Genomic DNA, 21603 nt, shown 5'->3' on the forward strand with positions numbered 1-21603 from the left:
TTCAAACATTTATTAAGTACCTACTATGTTAGACACTAAAAGAACAAAAGCCTGACCTTCCTTCAAGGACCACATTATATGGGGAGTAAGAGAGGGAAGAAAATAACTAAAGAGGCTATGATAGGAGCAAAGGAAAACAGAACACAATGGAGGGAGTAGTCACCACATTATCATAATATTAATATCTAATTACTGCAAAGTGAAATTACTTGTTATTTAATTTCCAACATTTGCTCTACTTGACCGATTCACAAATTTTTTTCCTTAATCTAATGATGCGAAAGAAGATCTTAAGGCAATCTGAAGTGACTGTTTTTTACCTCCTCAAAAAAAAGTGTAAAAATAAATTCAGAACAGTAAGAGTTGCTCTTATAAAGAATTAAAAAAAAAAACAAAAGACATGATCCCTACTTGGTAGACTTCCTTTTGTTAGCAAGTTGTCAACTATTCCATTTATTTATTTATTTTTAAAGATTTATTTTTAGGTAATCTCTACATCCAACGTGGGGCTCAAACCCACATGGAGATCAAGAGTCACATGCTCCAATGACTGAGCCAGCCAGGCACCCCTATTCCCTTTATTCTATTACCGAATGGTCTCAAGGACGACACTATCATAAAAACGATCAACAAAGAGATCTTTGGATACTAAAAATTTCAAATTCTGATTTAAAAAAAATTACCACATACCAAAATATGGAGAGATCTGATGTTTCCACCAACATTTCCACCAAGGAATCTACCATCTTTGTATGAAAAATTATTGTATTCATCATCTTTCCAAGTTCTCTGTGATCTGCAAGGCTAAGTGAAGCCTTAGAAACACTAGTGTATGCCTGCGAAAGTAAAAAACAAAAGTAGTTTAAGCAAAGACCGATGATTTTAGCCTTGACATTCTACCTGGGGGAAAAAAAATACCCACTACTGAAAAATTTTTAATGTATATTTTGACACTGTATCAGTAACATCACATTTTTAAAGTTGTCAATAGTGACTCAAACTTGAAATTCCTATCAAAAAATTCTTTAAATAAACTGAAATACTACTGCCAATAAAACAAAATCTAATATATGGGTCATTCATCTAGAACCCCAAAGGAACTGAAGTTACAATATTAAAAGTATAAAACAGTGAACTGTCAAGTTAGCTCTACCAAAAGAAATTTTCCAACTAGTTTGAGAGGAAAAAATACATGGGAAACACTCAGGTGAAAGTAAGTATTGTACATGTTGATTCACTGAGGTTTTAGATTATAGTAATTAAAACATACTGTACTAACTGATGAATTCTAGAAAAGAACTGAAGATAGTAAAAATTAGTGTAGGTTGACCAATAGGGTGATAGAACTTAACCAAAACCATCAGGATAGGTTTAAAGGGAAAGAAATTCTACTATAAGGGTACCAAATCAGAGAGCAGAAACCTGTCCACGGACAGTGGGCATTCCAGAAAGGCACAGAACAAGAATAGAAGGAGTGTCTACAGAATAAATACTGTTCACTATGGCTACAGTTAAAGTGAAAAGCAGAGAAAGAAAATGGTGTAAGAGATTCAACTAGATCATGCAGACCCCTGTATACCACGTTAAAGAATTTAAACCTTTTGGTGAACCAAAGGTTCTGTGCAGTGGCCAATTATTGTTTTAGAAAGATTATTCTATGTGGAAGAGAGAATTGGGGAAAGGTAGACAGAAAGGGAATAGGAGGCAGAGATCTATTAGGAGGCAGTGGTGGCAATAATCCAGATAGGATTATGATGGTCTGGTCTACAACGGTGGTAGTTCAAGAGTTTCATCTGGGAAATGATTAGATAGGTGGGCAACAGATGAATTATGAATGATGGCCAGGATTCTGGTTTTGGGAGATACTCCTTCATGGATCCCATGCGTGCCTACACATCTTCAATATGCCAAGAATTCAAGGCCCAGAGCACTCATTACTCAGGCCATTTCTCAGGGTTTTATTTGCAGCTACCAAACTTGAGGAAATGAGGCAATATCTACCTCTGGATCAAAGAGCCAGAATGCTTACTGTTGTTACAACGGAGGGTTCATCAAATTCAGTTCCTTAGCTGCAATACAAACCTACTGCATACATAGCATTCACCTGGGTTCCTCTGGGCCTGCCACCATGGGTCATGGAAGCAAGGGAAAAAATGAGACATACATGTTGATGCTCATGCTGCTTCCTGTGCAGTGAATAATTAAGTCCTTTGTCTCTGATGCAGGAGCCCCATATGTCTTCTGCCAGTTTCCATGAAATAGTAGAGACTAAAGAATTATTTCCTTGTAAATTGGATAAAAATTGAATCTCAGCCCCTACAATGGCAAGGGGCCACAACATGGATGGTTACCATTCACTAACACAGAAACACCACAGAGAAAACAGAGTTTTGTATTTTGTTGTTTTTGAATTAATGAAGAATAATGAGGGCAATATTCTGATGGCAAGGTATACTCTAGATATATTTTACAAACTAAGTCTAACTGAAGTTTAATTTATCTTTAATCAGCTTTAGAGTATAAAGAGGAACCACGTTTGTGGCAGGAACTCAATAAAGACTTCCACTAATTGACCCCCATTTCAAAATTTCTGAATTAAAATATCACTGTGGAAATAATTTCAGATGAAATGGATGGTGACAAAATGAGATAATTTAATTTAAAAGACTCATCTGAAATATTTAACAATGAAAAGAGAAACCGGTTATAAAAAAAAAACAGGTTTAAATAAAAGTATAAGATAAGAACAACCTGAGTAAATCTGATGACAGAAAGGAAGAAGATAAATAAAAGTGACCAAAGATGATTAAGAGACTACTGGAATACATAAGGGAACAAGATGCCTTAGGAAGTAGGAAAAAAACGACAGAGAATACATGGAGAAAGAATTCTTCTTTAAAGATTAGAAAAAAGGAGAATATGACCTATAAAAGACCAATGATCTTAGGATCAAATTGGATAGGACTCCAGTGGAGGCATAAAGCAATTGTAAAATTCTCCCAAAGGCTTATCCTTCTGGCCCTGCTCTCAAGAATTCTGATATCTAGAGAACTGTACACCTCTGTCTGGCCATGTGTTGATACTGAACTCTTATCCCTCTATCTGACCACTGATAGGTCAGATCATTCATCTCTCTTGTGAAGATTTGTTCCTTCTTGTAGTAATATTTAAAACTAAAAAGTCTCTTTACTTGCCCTTTGCTCACTGTTTGCCCTTTTCCTGTGTAAGCTATTTTCCTATTCAATTTCTACCCTTCTTTCAATGTCTGGGCAAAATGCTGCTTTCTCTATAAAATCATTATTAGCAATTCCAACTTGAAAAAAAAGCTTTCGCCCTTCTAAGAAAACTATAGTTAATTTATAATCATATTCTATCAGTGGCATCTTTTAAGTTAATCTTCTAAATTTTCAACTGTTATTTAATTTTTCATTATCTTTAATGCCTGTCTCCACAGCCAGATTTATAACATCTTTAAAAGAGGATCTGTACTCCTCTATAGATTATATACTACTACTTAATATTTTATCTCCTGTATCCTATGGACTAGTCTGTAGGTGTGGAACCTTCACTGTTGACCTGTTCTTTATCGCCTATGCTAATGTTCTGGATTCTGGCTACTGCCTCACACCTTGCACTTTTACCCTTTCCCTCAGACAAGACTTCTCTGGCTTAGTTGTATGTCCCATGTTTTCTTTCTCAGTATGCTCTGCCCCACTGTCACTAAAAATTTAAGGGTTATTACAGTTGAAAGTGACTGTATGTCCCAGTCATGATTATGAGCAATGTTATGGGTTAAACTGTGTCCACAAAAAAATATGTTGAAGTCATAGTACCCAGTATCTCAAAATGTGACCTTATTTGGAAACAGAGTCTTTACAGAGGCAATCAAGTTAAAAATGAGGTCATCAGAGTAGACCCTAACCCAGTATGACTGAAATCCTTATAAAAAAGGAAAAATTTGGACACAGAGATATGCACAGAAGATTGTATGAAGAGAGACCGGGACAATGCCATTAGAGTGACTCATCTACAAGCCAAAACACATCAAAGATTGCCAGCAAATCACCAGAAGCCAGGAAAAAAAGCCTGGAACAGATTTCCCCTCATAGCCCTCAGAAGGAATGAACCCAGCTGACACCTTGACTTAGGACTTCTAGCCTCCAGAACTATAAAATAATAAATTTCTGTTGTTTAAGCTACCAGCTTTGGTACTCTGCTATGGCAGCCCTAGCAAACTAATGAAAGCAAGAATACAACACATGAAAGAATCTGATAGCAGGTGATATCCTTATAATTATCTCATAAAAATTTAGAAAAAACTTACAGAGGGATATATCAGTTCTACATTCTTAATGCTACACAAATGCTTTATATTCTGCCATATGACTAAACACAGCTAAATTCTCAAGTGAATCCTTCAAATAAGTAAGTTACTAATCCTGAAAGTATTTAATAAGGGTAAATTTGAAATGTTTCTAAATCTCTAAAATTTTCTGAACCCAAATGGTGATTTAGGCACTCTCACAAACTGACAGCAGGAGACAAATAGTTCAAGCTTTTTGACAATGAGTGACTTTCAAAATTTTAAATGTGTATATCCTGTGGTAGAGCAATTTCACTTTTATTTTCATTTTTATATGCTCTACTTCTATATTGTTTCACAACTTTTGTTAAAACAAAGAAATCTTAATTTTTAAATTTCATTTTTAATAGGAAGAAAACAACCCATTATATATACACATTTAGTATTTTGGGGTGGTGATGTTTTAAGTGTTCTTCCCTGATTTCCCATTAACCAACTCTGCAACCTCAGGCAAGTTACCTAATACTTGTGGCCTCATTTATAAAATCATCTCCAAAAGTACACAACCACAGAACAAAGAACAAGAGCGAGAAAAATGCCTATGTATTTTGAGTTTGGAAGGAAAGAACCTGAGAGCAAAATTACCTCAGGGAACTAAGCAGACTGCCAGAAAAGTATGCTCTTCCTAGGAGTCCTTCCTGAGACTGGGTTGATCTAAAAATCTCTTCCACCAACACATATTGGTTATATTTTCACTTTTTAATTAAACAAAAATTAACTTAAGTTGCAGAACCATGGGTGTATACAGTATAATTCCATTTACTGTTTGAACACCTAAAAGGATACAAACCACTTATTAAAAGTATTTCTGAGGTATGAAACTGGGAAAAGTACAAACTTTCATATTCTACTTTATCTCTGGGCATTCTGATATCTTATAATGAGAACATACTATTATTATTTTAAAATATACATATTTTTGGGCGCCTGGGTGGCTTAGTTGGTTAAGCGACTGCCTTTGGCACGGGTCATGATCCTGGAGTCCCGAGATCAAGTTCCACATCGGGCTCCCTGCTCAGTGGGGGGGTCTGCTTCACCCTCTGAGCCTCTCCCCTCTCATGCTCTCTCTCACTCATTCTCTCTCTCTAAAATAAATAAAATCTTTAAAAAAAAAAATACACATATTTTAAAAATATTCAGTTACTGAAAAAACTAGGCCACAGTTTTCACATAATTACTAGAAGTACTTACATGGCAATTAAATTTCCTCATGAAATTTAGTTATGCAAAGATTTTAAGCTTGAGTTTTAAAAGCCCTTAAAAACTATTTATGTGAGTTATATATTAAATGAAAACTTTTAAAACCTAATACCAATTATTTCTGCATTTCAGAAAAATGAAGCTTTTGGCACGTCAGGGGACAGTAACTACAGCCTGTGAGCTGAATGCTTGCTCTTGCTCTTTTCTAAAGAAGACATCTAGATAGCTAACAAGCACATGAAAAGGTGCTCGACATCATTAAATATCAAGGAAATGCAAATCAAAATCACAATGAGATGTCACCTCACATCTGTTAAAAAAGCTATTAACAAAAACACAAGGCAAAAATGTGGAGAAAAGGGAACTGTCATGTACTCTTGGTGGGAATGTAAATGGATGCAGCCACTATGGAAAACAGTATGGAGACTCCTCAAAAAAACTAGAACTACCATGTGGTCCAATAATTCCATTTCTGATATTTATCTGAAGGAAATGAAAACACTCACTCAAAAAGATATCTACAAACCCAAGTTCATATGCCGCACTATTTACAGCAGCCAAGACATGGAAATAGCCTAAGTGGCAACCAATGGATAAATAGATGAAGAAATGGTGGTGTAAATACATATACACACACACAGGAATATTATTCAACAAAAGAATGGGGTAATCCTGCCACATGTGACAACATGGGTGGACCCTGAAGGCATTATGCTAAGTGAATTAAGTCAGACACAGAAAGTCAAAGACCAAATGAACTCACTTATATGTGGAATTTTTAAAAATAACAAAAACTTTAAACTAAATGCATAGCAGACAACAAACTGCTGGTTGCCAGAGGTGGAGAGCCAGAGTTCGGCAATATGGCTGAGGGTAACAAAAAGTATAGACTTCCAGTTATAGAGTAAGTCCTGGAGATGTCATGTACAGCATGATGACTGTATTGGTAAAACTGTATTGCACATTTCAAAGTTGGTAAGAAAGTAGATCTTAAAAGTTCTCATAAGAAAAAAAATTCCTAACTATGTGTGGTGACAGATGTTAACTAGACTTATGATCATGTTGCAGTATATATGAATGAATCACTATGTTGTAAACCTGAAACTAATAAAATGTTATATGTTGATTATATCTTAAAAAAAAAACTATTTCTTTTATGAGGTAAAAACTATAGTTAGTTACACAAAACTAGTCTTTCAACAGGTATACAACAATGAATTTTTTTCTTATTAAATAGTGTTTTCATGTTAGCTAAAATATTCAACACCCAAACAGAATGACAATGAAAATTAAGTTATTCTTACCTGTAATCTAAACCAATCTAATCTCATTCCTCTGAAATCAAATACTTCCCCATCTTCAACTACAATAACAGAAAAAATATTACAAAGCAAATTAATGTTTCACAAATATATAATCACAGTTTTAAAATTTAACATCTAAGACAATTCCACTTATGGTCATGTACACAAAAGAATTAAAAGCAGAGTCTTAAAGAGGTATTTACACCATGTTCATAGCAGCATTAATCACAACAGCCAAAAGGCGGAAGCAACCCAAATGTCTATCAACAGAGGAATAGATGAATGAAATGTGGTACATTATTCAGCCTTTAAAAGGAAGGAAATTCTGACACATGCTATAGTGTGGCTGAACCTTGAGGACATTATGCTATTGAAATAAGTCAGTAACAGAAAGACAAATACTGCATGATCCCACTTATGAGGTACCTGGAGTAGACAAACTCATAGAACCAGAAAGTAGATTGGTAGATGTCAGGGGTGAGGGGTTATCAGGAGTTGCTCTTTAATAGCTATGGAGTTTCGATTTTCAAGATGACAAAGTTCTGGAGATTGGTTGCACAGCTATGTGAATATACTAAACACTATTAAACTGTACCCTTAAAAAAACAAAAATAACTGAATAGCTAATACAGTGAAGTCATTCTCAAATCCTTTAAAGATGTTGATATAAGGAGGGAGTTATGCTAAGAGATGTGTAAAGTACAGACTTCTCTCCTAAACTCTTTCTCAGTGTGCTTACATGCCAATTTTGAAGAAGCTAGAATAGAGCTTCAGAAATCCTGTAAACAGAAGCTTTGGACAGCAGGGTGAAGCTCCTCAAAGTAACTATAAACCAAGTATCACCAGGCAACTTTACAAAAGTTTCATTACTTAAGTGTGATAAAGACTGATTAAACTAAAATGTATTTATTACTCAGAAATTTTCAAGGCTTTGGATATCTTTTACTTAAAGATTACAACACTAAGACATCATACTAATCTGTTAGACTGAAGTATTCAAATAATGAAGAGGCAGTAGAGTATACAACATTAACATTGGGATTGACAGACCTTAACTTAAAAAAATCCCTACACTAGTACTTAATACCTGTTAGAGCTTGGGCAAATAACTGAGAGATTAACTCTCAAACCCTGAGTTTCCAAATCTACCAAATAAAAGTATAAACAGCTTTCTAAAACTGATGTGAATTAAATAGGATAATATGGAACTGCCTGGCACTTTTTAAAACATAATTTTATCAGTGGTACCAACTACTGTCATAGGTGATGCTTGGACCACATATATACTTATGTTTTGTTTTGTTTTTTTTAATTACAAAATGTCCTTTCCCCCCTGCTGAATAATAAGAAATTTCAAGCTATAATTCTCATTATTTTTATAAACATCATCACACACCCATTTTGGCAACTTTTGCTTCAGAGAGAACAAAGCTAAGACAAAAGAGAACAGAGTAAATGTGTCTAAAATAAATGAGTCTAGAAAAATTAACTGTTAAATCCCCTCCTTAATAATCAAATTTGAAAATCTAATTAGGAGAAAATATGTTTTTGTTTGGAAGACTCACCTTGTTTTACACTCAGGGAAGTCATAGTGTTAACAAAAGAGGACATGATGATCGATTCATCTTCAGGGCACACAGAAAGATTCTGAAAAAAAGAAACAAAAAATAATGTTAAAAACATCTCACTGGGGAAACAATTCATAGGTCCATCAAGTGGTGGATGGATAAACAAGTTGGTATATCCGTACTGTGGATATTTTTCAGCCTTAAACAGGAATGAAATGATACATACATTAACACAGATGAATCTCAAAAACACTATGCTAATTGAAAAAAATCATAATAGTATACGATTCCATTTATATGAGAAAAAATGTTTTTAAGGGCAAAAGTGACAAAGAGCAGATGAATGGTTGCCCAGGGTTTAGAGAGAAAATAAATTATAAAGGTACACAAGAAAACTTTTTTTTTTTTTTAAAGATTTTATTTATTTATTTGACAGAGAGACACAGCGAGAGAGGGAACACAAGCGGGGGGGGGTGGGAGAGGGAGAAGCAGGCTTCCCATGGAGCAGGGAGCCCGATGTGGGTTTTTGTTAGAACAGTAATTTAGGGGCGCCTGGGTGGCTCAATTGGTTAAGTGGCTGCCTTTGGCTCAGGTCATGATCCCAGGGTCCTGGGATCAACCCCCGCATCTGTCAAATAGATAAATAAAATCTTAAAAAAAAAAAATTTTAAGTGTTTTAAGTGTCGGAAATTTTCTATGTCTTGACTATAGTGGTAGTGACATGGACGTACAGTTGTCAAAATTCAAATGGTACACTGAAAACAGGTGACTTTTATTGTGTGTAAATTATATTTCAACAAAATTAGGACCAAAATATTCCTAAGTCAGCTAAAAAACTGAATACCTTAAAAACTACATCTGAAGTTGTTGCTGAATAAGACATTTTTTTAAAAAGTGGATGCTTAGCTCACAAATAGCATAATTTTTAAAACCTACACAGCAATGTGAATATACATAATTTCATTATACTGTACACTTAAAAATGGTTAGCATAGAAAGTTGTATGTTATGTACTTTTCACTTCAATAAAAAAATTTAACACCTATTACAGTGAACTATATTAACAGGTTAATCTTAGTTCTAAATTTAAATCCTAGTTAATGGTTAAAAACACCAGGCATGTACTTTACAACAGAAGAGGGTATAAACAGCTCGGGCACTGGCGTTAAAGCCTGTGCTCAAATACTGGCTCTATTACTCATGAACTCTAGGATACTGAGCAAGTTATGTAAATTCTTTTTTCTTCAACATATGGTAACTATATCTAACCTCATAGAATTGTGCATAGACGTAGTAAAATATACTATCAATAAACCTGACAATTAATATTATTATTACTGCTTCTAATATTGTAATTCCAGAAAAACAAATAAAACTTTAATTTTCCTAGTATTGTTAAAATACAACTGATGTAAAAGACACCACAAGAGATGGAATGACTTAAAAATTTTAATATAATGTAACATAAATCTACAACATTTATTAACTAATATCTAACCAGCCACAGCAAGTTTCAAAATGACATGAAACCAGGAGTCCGGTTTATCTTTTAAATTGTGACAGCACAAAAGCCTCTGGTTTATCTGGTAAGTAGTAACTATTTAAATAAAAGTACAGCAAAGTAGTAACATTTTAGGGATAAAATCAGCCCTTCTATTCCAGTTTTTAATGGGCATTCTAGACAGAAAGCATCTGAGCTCCATCTAGTGGATAGAGGAAAAAATACATCAGTTCAGGATAGTAACCTATGAGGTGTACATATAATTCAAGGTAAACAATTACATGAACAATTTTTTATTTTCTTATTCGCATTTTTAGGTAGGTTTGGAAAAAAAACAGGTTATCAAAGTATGGTTATTCCTCTAGAAAACCAGTAGTTTTAAAATACAGAGAATTCATGCTGTTCTTTATATGTTAGTTTACTAGTAGTCTTTAGACATCTTGATTTTATAAAATGAAGCCAAAAAAAAAAACCATTTTCCTTAGTTAGCTTATTTGAAATAAAGATAAATTTATATTAAGATGAAAAAGACTGAATAAAGAAATTATAGAAACCAAAAAAAAAGAAGACTAAAAATCAACAGAGGAAAATCCAAATTGAAAATAAAATTAGGATATTTAATCAAAGGTCATCTAGATGAATTAGGTCATCTAGATGAATTTTTTTTAAAAAATCTGGTCACCTTCTAACATACTTTGCCAAAAGATTTATCTTCTACTTTTCCTCTAAAACTTGGTTAAATCTGATTTATGGCTATCCTCCTCTTTTGCAAGGCCCTCTATAATTTGGTCACTGTACACCTCCACCTCCAAAATAAAGAATTATTCCCTGCATTGTGTTCACTCTGAACTGTGTACACAATTAAGCATAACAACTATTACACTCAACTACAACTAAGTGTTTTCTCCCCTCTAGATGATGATCTCCTTGACAAGATATGACAATGACTGACTTACACTTGTATCTCCACCACTTGGCACTAGATTATACTGAGCAAACAAATCAGTTACTAGAAAGGAGGGAAGGAAAGAACAATAGGGAGAATAGCATGATACAGTTTTTACCTGCACAAGTTCATTGAGAACAACAGCATCAAAGCCAGAAAGGTACTGCACATAATACCTCTGCATTACAGGTCCATATTTCCTTACATGTGCTCTAAGCTCTTCCATGTAAAATATTAATTCAGCAATGTGCCTTTTTAAAAAATTCAAGAAAAGTATTTCAAAAAATAAATTCATTATTATCAAGGAAAATATAAAATGACTTTGGTATTACTACAAGAAGTATTTTTTCTTAGAAAAAGCACTGCTAAATATCATTTTATGTCAATTACTTTCTAAAGATATTTCCATGATAGAAAACAAAAATAAAAGAACAGCAAAACAGCCATGACTAAAGAAGTTGATGAAGGAAAACCCAAAATGAAAATAAAATTAGGGTATCTCATGAATTACATCATTACAAAAATATCACAAACGAAAGAAGATTAGGAGATTAGGAATAAGACTTTTCTGTACGCTCTTATTTCTCTGCTTCATTTATCTAACTCCTATTCAAAAACTGTGGACTAAAATGAGAGAAAGACATTTCAAATCACACACTTGGTTGCAACTCTACTTCGTAAGGATTCTTATTTAAATTTTTGTGTAGTAAATCATCTTAAAAAATGAATTCCAAAGGAAATATCACTGGTTATAGCAAGAAAACAAGGAAGAATTTATGACCACCTAGAGTATTAGAAAGGAAACACTAAAAGCCCTAATATTAAGCTAAAGTAGACTCTGCATTCTAATTCATATCATCTAATGATATATTATAAATATTCTTTTATTATGAAATATGCAAAGCCCTTAAAAAGGTCTTTCAAAATAAATTAACTCCAAGTTCCCAAGTTCCATATCTCATACATCCAAAATATTAAAAAATAACTTTTTAAATGTTGCTAACTTACTTGTCTATAAAGTCATCTGCACTCTTCTTTGGCATGTTATCTGCATGACGAAGTAGCCAGATAATTTCATCACGGGCAAAGGATAATGCCATAAAAACAAAAAGTGCCTAATTAAAAAAAATAAACAACATTGCTTATTCTCATGCCAAGATTAAAAGTAAAACGTATCCATAATCTTTCTCTAAGTGAAAAGTCACCGGCAAGAACTGATAAAATCAAGTTCAAAAGACAAAAATGAAAACACAAAAGAAAACTTGGGAGATATGTATCAAGAAAGGTACACATATAAGTAAGAAGTGAGAAAAAGGGAGGAAGGTGTGATGTATGAGTGTCAAGTAAGTAAATTCATTCTCAGTTAAATATGTTTTAGTAAAATTTCAAATTTTAGTACAATTTCCCATAGAAAATATTTTTTTAATTTTAGTATGGCACACCTATAGTTAAGAAATTAAATCAATTTTAGTAAAATTTCACACAGAAGTTTTCATTTTAATATGGCACACCTGTAGTTAAAGCAAGAATTAAATCAATTACCTTCGGACCTAGCAAGCCCGGTTGATCAGAGAGGACAGTAGCCAATTCTTTCAGTGCAGACCTTAAAAATTTGCGTCTTTCTCTGTGCATTGAACCACTACAGGGAAAGACATCATTATAATTTATCTGTTTCCACTAAAATTGTTATTGGCAATTAAATAACTTATCATTTCAGGTCAATTTCCAAAGTTTTTTTAGAAAGAAGTCCCTACAAATATCTTCTATGGTATGTCATGTCATTAAATGACTTCCAATCTTACGTTTATCCTTGTCTTTCTTATGCTGTTTTTATAACCATGTTTATTCTGTTACTCTCCACCTATCAAAATCCTACCCAAACTTCAAGACCAATCCTTCAAAAAGCAGTTCCAGATGTCCATTTCTAAATAATTTCTGCAACTTTAATACCATTTAGCCTAGCACTTTATAAACTAGACTGTGAAATCCTTGAAAGCAAGCAATGTTCTACTATGTATATACATTTCTGTCACCCCCACAAAAAAATCAATGAACACAAGTTAATAAATATATGATAATCCATATCCAGTTTATTAAGTACGTTCCTATTAAATATATAAGACTGACTAAACAAGAGCTATATACAAGAAAGACATTAGGATGAGATCATTTGGCACTCTTGTTCAAAAACAGAAAGATGAGGAAAGGAAAAGATAATTATAAATATTCATTACTAGGTATTTTTTAAATGAAATGCAGATTTTTAAAAAGAATTACTCTCACATATTAATATGGAAAAAAAATCACAGAATGTTTTAAGTATTCCAACTTCTCACACTATGCAAAATATACAGTCCCAATTTTAGGTTTTAAGATTTTCATAGGTACAAAAAATGGCACCACCAACAGCCCCCCCCACACGCAATATATATATATGCCAAAAAAACAAGTGTAAGGGATATAGAATACCAGAAATTTGGCCAGGACACAGATTAGTTTTAGAAGACTCTGATTAAAATCCAACCTCTGTCTAGTGACCTTAGGTTTCACCTCTCCTAGTTTTAGTCTCTTATCTATAAAACAGGGATGATGATACCTGCCTCAAAAGATACATCTTATAATGGCTGATATACAGTACTTTTACAACGTTAGGTTAATTCCAATGACAAGCTCTTTTTTATCTGACAATAATAAAGTCATCCTGTGCAATTTCTAAGAAGAAAGGGGTCAACTGTTATTTTGACTATTTTACTACACAGAGTTGCTACAAGGTGCCTATGGTGTTGTAAATACAGAGAGAGAATGTCTATAAAGTACTAAGCCTGGATTATGGGAATGAGGAATTCCTATGAAAAATTACTACTGCTTACCACTTATGATTACTTTATATAATAAAGGGGGGAAAATGCCTTACCTTTAAAAGTTTCATAAAAGATAGCTATGACACCATATATATGGCTTACAACAGGGTCTATCCAATGAAGAAGTGATAGTCATTTGTATTTCTGTATGTCAAGAAAGGAATTCTAACACACTCCAAAGTATGTTATTTATACTAGAAAATAACTTCTAATAATATAAGCATCTCATTCAAGTGAAAAAACATGCATGAGGAAATGATACAGCACTGACAGCAATGAATAAAGATGGTTTAAAGTCCCAATATCCATCCCATAGCCTAAACCTAAATTCTAAAACTTGTCGTTTTATATTTTCATCAATGGCAATGGTGCATTATCTTCTCTCTGGCTTATAGAAATACAGATGGATCAAATAATATTACTTCTATCTAAGCTCAGTAGAGAAAATATTCTACACAAGTATACCACCTATAACAATTCAATTGAAATATCAAATTATTTATAATTTATGATAAAACTGAAAAGTTGTTCAAAGATCTTAAATATGCTAACTTTTAAGTTATTCTATATACTTACTAATATATAATATTTACTACAATTCAGGAAAGGCATACTTTGAAAAGTAAATACTACTTAGGAGAGTGTGAAGATATGTCAAATTTTCATGAAATAGTACAAAAATCATCACAACTTGGAAAGTATTGGCACAAAAGCCTAGTAATGGTAAAAGACTTGAATGATATCTAAAATAAAAGACCTTTGTATGGTACTTCCTTAGAGCATTTTTATCAACACTTCAAAAATATTTAAGATCTGTCTACACTAACTTGAAGCTAAGCAGATACTGAGGATATGTGCTTATTTTTCATTGATTCAAAGTCTCTCACTTCTATCACATCTGGCACACGTTAACCTGCAATCACTTCAACAAAATTATTCTTTAAGAAAGAAATTCTTCTTGATTTTAAGTTCCACTTATAAGACAGAACTACTTACGCATGTGACACAGCTGCCTCTTTGCATTCTCTTATGTCATTAATACGCTTATTATAGCTACGTGGAAAAAAAAATTTAGAACCATGTTAATCTTAATTTCATCGGTAACAGTCGAAACGAATTAGCCAAACACTAAAAGTCAATTAAAAATTACTATTAGCGGCAAGAAAAACTGGCCCTCAAACTAAAAATGCATGGAAGAAATCCACGTACCTCCTTTCCTGGTACCTTATAGTACCCAGTAAAGTCTTCTTAGAAAAATAGATCTCATATTATATTAAATCTCACAAAAAAAATTAAAGCTCATTATGTAGATCTTGATTAAATACACCTCATTAAGTCCCTATGGAGTCATTAAAATTATACTTCCAATGTAATTAACAGTGGTTTCCCAAAATCTAAAGTAATAACAAAGCTATTATTTCTGATTTTTATGCTAGCTCATAAAAAAAGTTCTGAAAGAACATACACTAGTGAGCAACACTAGTGAATGTTTGGAGATAGGGGTTTTGTGGTAGAAAAAACTGGGGCAGGAAAGCATACTGACTACTTTAAATTAAAAGAAACAGGACACCAACATCAAAAGTTTAAAGGTAACATTTGAAAAATAAATGCTAATAAATACATTATTTTCATAAATATTACATACAAAAACTCAAAACTCCTAAAATGTTAAAACTATCTTCCTGACAACCTGAATAAACCAGTTATACTAAGAACTCCAACTTCTAAATTAAATACTCTAAGATTTATGTGTTCTTTGAGCAAATGTCCAAAATACATTAATTCTGTAATCACTGTCCTTCATAATTAATAAGCTTTTATACTTAACAATCTGACGTGTAACTACTGGAAGTCATATTTTAAACTGATCACTCAAAATTTAATAAAAATTAAGACTTCTCAACTTCAAATATGAAGATTCTTAAATGGTAAATTAATATTAGAAAAGCATAACCAAAAAACAGAAAAGAAAAGTGTTAACATCAAGACAATCGGTCTCATGGTGTCATTAAGCTTATGTGTACCATGCATAAATTCGCTCAATATATAGACCACCTGGTTCTAAATGCTTATATATATTTAAATATGATTCCACAGAGTAGCTATCAATATGCTACAAGTTTCATGATTTTCAACCTGAATCAACTAGAAAATGAAAATCAATTAGAAAGTATCCCATATGACATAGGATTTTCAGGTACTCCACCACCTAAAATAAAAGCCAAATAAGAGCTGGAAAGTACATAGGGCACCAGACCTCATTTTATGACTGAGAAACTACCACATGAGAATGTCAGAAACACCCATGGTGACAGAAATCAGAACAGTGGTCACTTGATCAAGGGCCTGGGAGGTGGGAGATCAGGGGTGGCAGTAATGACCAAAAGGGGCACAAATCAATTTTCTGGGAATAATGGAAATGTTCTGTATCTTGACTAGGTGATCACCTAGAGTATTTATATACAAAGTTGTAGACACCTAAAATTTATGCATTTTTCTGTCTGTAAATTTTACTTCAAAAATTACTAGGGGAAAGAGGGCAGATTCCTTTAGCCTCTTCAAGATACAGATATAGGAAATACAAGTTAGGGATGATGTCCAGGAACCTGTAATTCTTACACATACTAAAATTTGAGGCTAAAGTTGGTAGGTTTAACAGATCTTTATTTTTTAATAACTAACAGTTGCTTCATCTCAATTTCATCAAGACATTTCTAAATTGGATATGAAATAAACGTAGGTAAACTTCATTTCTATCTGAAGCTAAGAAGCCAAACATAATTATTCAACACTTTCAGGTACAGGACGCCCCAGAATATTTTAGATGCTCCTAATTTCAAAAGATTTCAAAATTGCTACCAAGTCTGAGTTCAACCTGTCTTATATACTGTCTATAGAACCTCATGTGGAAAGCAATGCAGGCATTAACAATTTCAAGGAAACAAATTTGTATGAACCGCTTGCTTTATAGGGAATGAATATAAATGAGTCACTTGGAACACCTTATTAAAAGGAAACATGATTTCTATGTGCAGCGGTATGACTTCTGTAATTGTTATAACTAATTTAAAGAGCTTTTGATTGATTCACATCCTTTTAAATAGCACTTACAAAAATGTCAAAACTCTAAAATGTATATGGTACTTTTAGCAATATTTATGTCTAAATCCATATCATGATTTACAAAAGAGGACACATCTTTATCCTAGAATACAAATTTTGAAAGGGCAGAAACACTAGATATTTTAATCTATCAAGTTACCTATAAAAAATATGAATACTACCGTATCAGGATGATTGTTAAAAACAACTTACTATGGCCAGTAAGATAATACAGATGATACCTTCTTGCATCATGACCCTTCTCTATCAACAAACTTCAATAAAGATAATCCACTCACTACCCTTCTCCAAAAAAAGACAAGATAAATGAAAATGCCATACCCTCGTATGTTTACAAATAAGTCTTCTGCAGCTTTGTGAATGTGGAAAACTTCATCCCGAAAGAGAGAGAGGCAAGAGCTACTTTGAAGAGCTAGCTTCCAAAGATTCAATGCTGTCGCATCAGTATTTAGAATCCCATGGCACAAAATGAAGCCAACTTTAAAAAAACACAAGTAAATACAAATATAAAAGTATTCCAAAATTAAATTCTTTCAGTTACAAAGTAGCTTTCAAAATTTTCAGAAATATAAACACAATCACTATGAGAAAAAGAAATGTTGCTTCTGGGTTGTGTAAGAAGTCATTTTAATAAATGAGTAAAAGACATTTTCAAAAATCTTTGTATTTTAAGCCAAAGATCAGAAGTTACTAATTAACACATAATACAGTAATCATAACAACTGTTAAAATAACTGAAAAGTAAGACTAATGTACTTTTCTAAATCACCAGAAGAAATGCAATAGCATCTTGCATTTTCATAGCAACGCACAGTTTACCAAATAAGTTTTCACGTATATTATCTCACGTAATTCTGTGGAGTAGATAAAACAGATGGTATCCTTCTCTTTTACAGATGAAGAAATGAAAGTTCAGTGACTTACCTAAAGTTATACCATTAACATGTTAGAGCTAGAGTTAGCCTCAAGTATTTACCCTTAAAGCCTAAGATTCTTTCAATATATTATGCTGCTCTCTAGTACATGAATTCAGATCTCTCATCTTTTGTTATCTACTTTGGAAATCTTACACAAATGTATAATCATACATATGTTTGTGGATGCCCTCTCTAGCCCTCTATACTAGGCCACAAAACCTTATCTGTCATTCATTCAACATTTACTCAGTGCCTGCTATACACAAGGTACTGTAATGGGCCAGTTACAAACCAATCCTATTTCCTGTGAAATTTCCCTAGGATTCTCAGTAGTCACTGCCACCTCTAAACTCCTGAATCATTAATATACAACTTGCCATTTATCTTTTTATTCTTAGCTCAACCTCCTTTTAACAGGGCCACTACTGGGGCGCCTGGGTGGCTCAGTCGTTAAGCACCTGCCTTCTGCTCAGGTCATGATTCTAGGGTCCTGGGATCTAGCCCCACATTGGGCTCTCTGCTCAGCGGGAAGCCTGCTTCTCCCTCTCCCACTCCCCCGCTTGTGTTCCCTCTCTCGCTGTCTCTCTCTCTGTCAAATAAATAAAATCTTTGAGAGAAAAAAAAAAAACAGGGCCACTACACAAGTTAACTTTTTAAGTTAAGTAGGCATATACTGTGGAATCATATGTACAGAAGTGTATTTAACTTTCTTAAATTTCCTGAAACACATAAAAGTATTTTTAATGGAACAGGACCCCTAAACACAAGCCAATTATACAATCTGGTACACAAGCAAAGAAACAGAATACATGTACAGAAATTTAAAGAATCCTCAAGAGAAACTGTAAAAGATTCTTGCCTTATGTAATGACTTTTTACTCTAAACCCGAGTGAAAAGAGATTTCACTTAGTGTCTTATACCTTGTTGTATACTTAGATTCACAAAATTGCTGCTGACAATAAAAGGTTTCTCTAAAAATATTAGCAGTTATCTTATGGGTTACCATATGTTTTATTTTTTTAAGATACGGATTACCTTTGAATTTAGTATATCCATTTGTTTATGATAGAATCAAAAAAGGTAATGTAATTTAAATTCGATTGCCCAAGATTAGGATGGTTTATTAAATCACACATTACCCTCCTTTCCCCACCAATGTCCCATTAAAAGGACAGAAAAAAATTTAAGCCACAAAAATGCTGGAGAACAAGATAAAAAAAAACTGATACTAGACAAGAAAGTTAGAGAAAATCTTTTAAGATAGAAAGCAGGTAGAACTCAACTATCAATTTAAAAACAGACTGGAATTAGTAACCCAAAACTCCAGAGATGAAAAGAGATCTTTCCCAAGGAGTCTTCCGAGTCCAACCAATATAGCAAGAATAGACCCTGAAAAGAATATCAGTTTAAGTTATTTTATAATTGCATTCCAAATAGCTGGGTCTTCAACATTCCAGACTCTAAATAACTCTTGGCCCCAGACTATAATCTAGACCCATGATCCTTAAACTTTAGGTTTCATCAGAATTACTGGGAAGGCTTATGATTTTTTAAATCAGATTGCTAGGATCCATTCACAGCCTAATTCAGCAGGTCTAAGGTGGAGATCAAGATTCTGTGTATCTAACAAGTTCCTAGGTGATGCTGCTGACCCAGGGACCACACTTTGAACTAATCTAGTGCTAAAGAAAGTAGACCACCTTCTACAGAAAAGTCCTACTATGAGTATAGAGGTCAAAAAGATAAGTACAGGGCGCGTGGGTGGCTCAGATGGTTAAGCGTCTGCCTTTGGCTCAGGTCATGATCCCAAGGTCCTGGGATCAAGTCCCGCATCGTGCTCCCTGCTCAGCGGGGAGCCTGCTTCTCCCTCTGCCTCTCTCTCTCTCGTGAATAAATAAAATCTTTAAAAAAAAAAAAAGATAAGTACAGAGTTTAAGGTAATTCTTAACCTCTGTTTAACTCTACTCAAGGCTCAATTACATGAAAGCAGCAAAACTCAGAGTAAATCACCTTCCTTACTTTGGCAACTGTGGTCATTCCACATCTGTATGCCTTCTCTATGTCCCTGTATCCCCAATTAGAGTAGCCTGCCTTCGGACCCACTTCCCTGCTCATCACACAAAGCCCTATAATCAGCTTTCCTGTACAGACTGGGGGAACTAGTGCTATTAACTCTAGAGGTCACCCATGCCACCTAACTCTAATAATCACCTCTGTTCTACAGCCAAACTTCCATAAACATGAACAATCAAGGATCACAATATATTTCAGCAAAATCAATACTTTGAAAGCTGTGTTTTGAGTCAACTAAGAGAAAGGATTAAAATCTTAACTATCATTATAGAAAATATAAGTATCACAAAACTAATCAATGTAAAAAATATAATTAATAAAAATGGCTAAGGAGGGGCATCCAACTCTTGATTTTGGCTCAGGTCATTATCTCAGGGTCCTGAGATCAAGCCTTGAGACAGGCTCCATGCTCAGCCTGTCTGCTTGCGATTCTCTCTCTCTCTCTCTCTCTGCCCCCCACTCACCCACTCGCATGTGTGCAGACTCTAAATGAAGGAACGAATGAATGAATGAATGAATGAATGAATAAATAAAATCTTTAAAAAAATGCTAAGGACAGGGAGTATAAGCTTTCATACTAATAACAGTGCTATTCAAAGTGCCAGGGCATAATGAGATTAAGTGAAGAAAGAGAGTACTTAGAAACTTTTACAAAAATTTGACATTTATGAGTAGAAACCTAGTAATAATCTAATTGTTAGACTAAACTGAATCTAATAATTAAAAATGTAGGCTTTTACTTTGTGTCTTTATTCATTTCTGGTAACTCTAGTAATTCACTTTTAGTTGTCAGTAGTTTAGTAATCCGTATTTTATGTAAGTATCAATCCAAAAAATTTAAAAAAAGAAAACTGAAGGCACTGTAGTTTGAGACACACTATAAGAAAAAGTCAACAAATACTACCTACTAGTTAATAAATCAAGAAACAAGAACTAGACGAAGTAAAAAAAAAACCAAAAAAAACAAACAAACTGCTCAAAATTATTCCCCTCTTCCACTGGACTTTGGGGTTGTAGAAGTAATTGTATTATAGCAATTCTCATTCTGTATTATATCTGTGGGTCACTGTGTCTATTTCCCCTATAGTCTGTGAACTTCTCAGGAGCACAACTAGTAATTTTATCCTCCACGTATACTGAACTGCCAACCATGTACTAAAGTAAAGCAAAATCAAAAACCTTAGCTGAATAAACACAGTATTTTTTAAAATCATTAAAAACAAAACAAAAATGTAGTTTTGATGGCTACATTGAAAGGCAATATAACATACCATGAGCCCTGGCATTAGCCTGGGTTCTTATTTTGTCTTTGTCACTTATTAGCTATGTGGACTAAGCTTTAGATTCCTTATCTTTAAAACAGACTATCTATCCTGACAGGGTCAGTATGAGAACTGAATGAGATAAGCATGAAGAAGGCTTATTATTAGCACAGTGCTTAGCACAGAAGTAATCCATGTTACCCATTATTTTTCTCTAAAACTTAAAACCTGAGGGGTAATTACAAAACTAATTTTACTTACAGATAATCCATTTTTCCATTGCATCCAAAGAGAGATATTCACAAGGCATCTTAAAAAGAGAAGATACAAATTTGTGATTAAAAGAAATTCTAAAAAACAAATCCTGTACTGAGTCACTCTCTTTCTTTCTCCTAAAAATTCTTACTACTCAATTCATGACTCAAATACCACCATGACTTATTTGAAAAGTTGGATAAAAGTTTTATAATTTATACTTAAATGT

The 21603-nt window shown here is 33.5% G+C and overlaps 1 protein-coding gene across 2 annotated transcripts in view; it reads right to left on the reverse strand.

Annotated features, from left to right (window-relative positions):
* NCKAP1 (NCK associated protein 1) overlaps nucleotides 1-21603 on the reverse strand; it is a 104989-nt gene that overhangs the window by 41277 nt on the left and 42109 nt on the right. Inside the window, exons 8-16 of one of the 2 annotated variants that reach the window (XM_045868397.3) lie at nucleotides 21381-21429; nucleotides 17188-17344; nucleotides 14740-14796; nucleotides 12425-12521; nucleotides 11891-11997; nucleotides 11001-11133; nucleotides 8433-8514; nucleotides 6868-6926; nucleotides 691-836 (exon numbers count right to left, since the gene is read on the reverse strand). In XM_045868397.3, coding sequence (XP_045724353.1) covers nucleotides 691-836; nucleotides 6868-6926; nucleotides 8433-8514; nucleotides 11001-11133; nucleotides 11891-11997; nucleotides 12425-12521; nucleotides 14740-14796; nucleotides 17188-17344; nucleotides 21381-21429 — 887 coding nt within the window. The remainder of the gene's footprint in view (nucleotides 1-690; nucleotides 837-6867; nucleotides 6927-8432; nucleotides 8515-11000; nucleotides 11134-11890; nucleotides 11998-12424; nucleotides 12522-14739; nucleotides 14797-17187; nucleotides 17345-21380; nucleotides 21430-21603) is intronic. The other variant, XM_045868398.3, reaches the window with a different exon arrangement.

The sequence above is a fragment of the Mirounga angustirostris genome, unplaced genomic scaffold (genome assembly GCF_029215605.1).
Source record: "Mirounga angustirostris isolate CCGP_5_RB_7025 unplaced genomic scaffold, mMirAng1.0.hap1 SCAF_3, whole genome shotgun sequence".
In the NCBI taxonomy this organism is placed as follows: Eukaryota; Metazoa; Chordata; class Mammalia; order Carnivora; family Phocidae; genus Mirounga; species Mirounga angustirostris.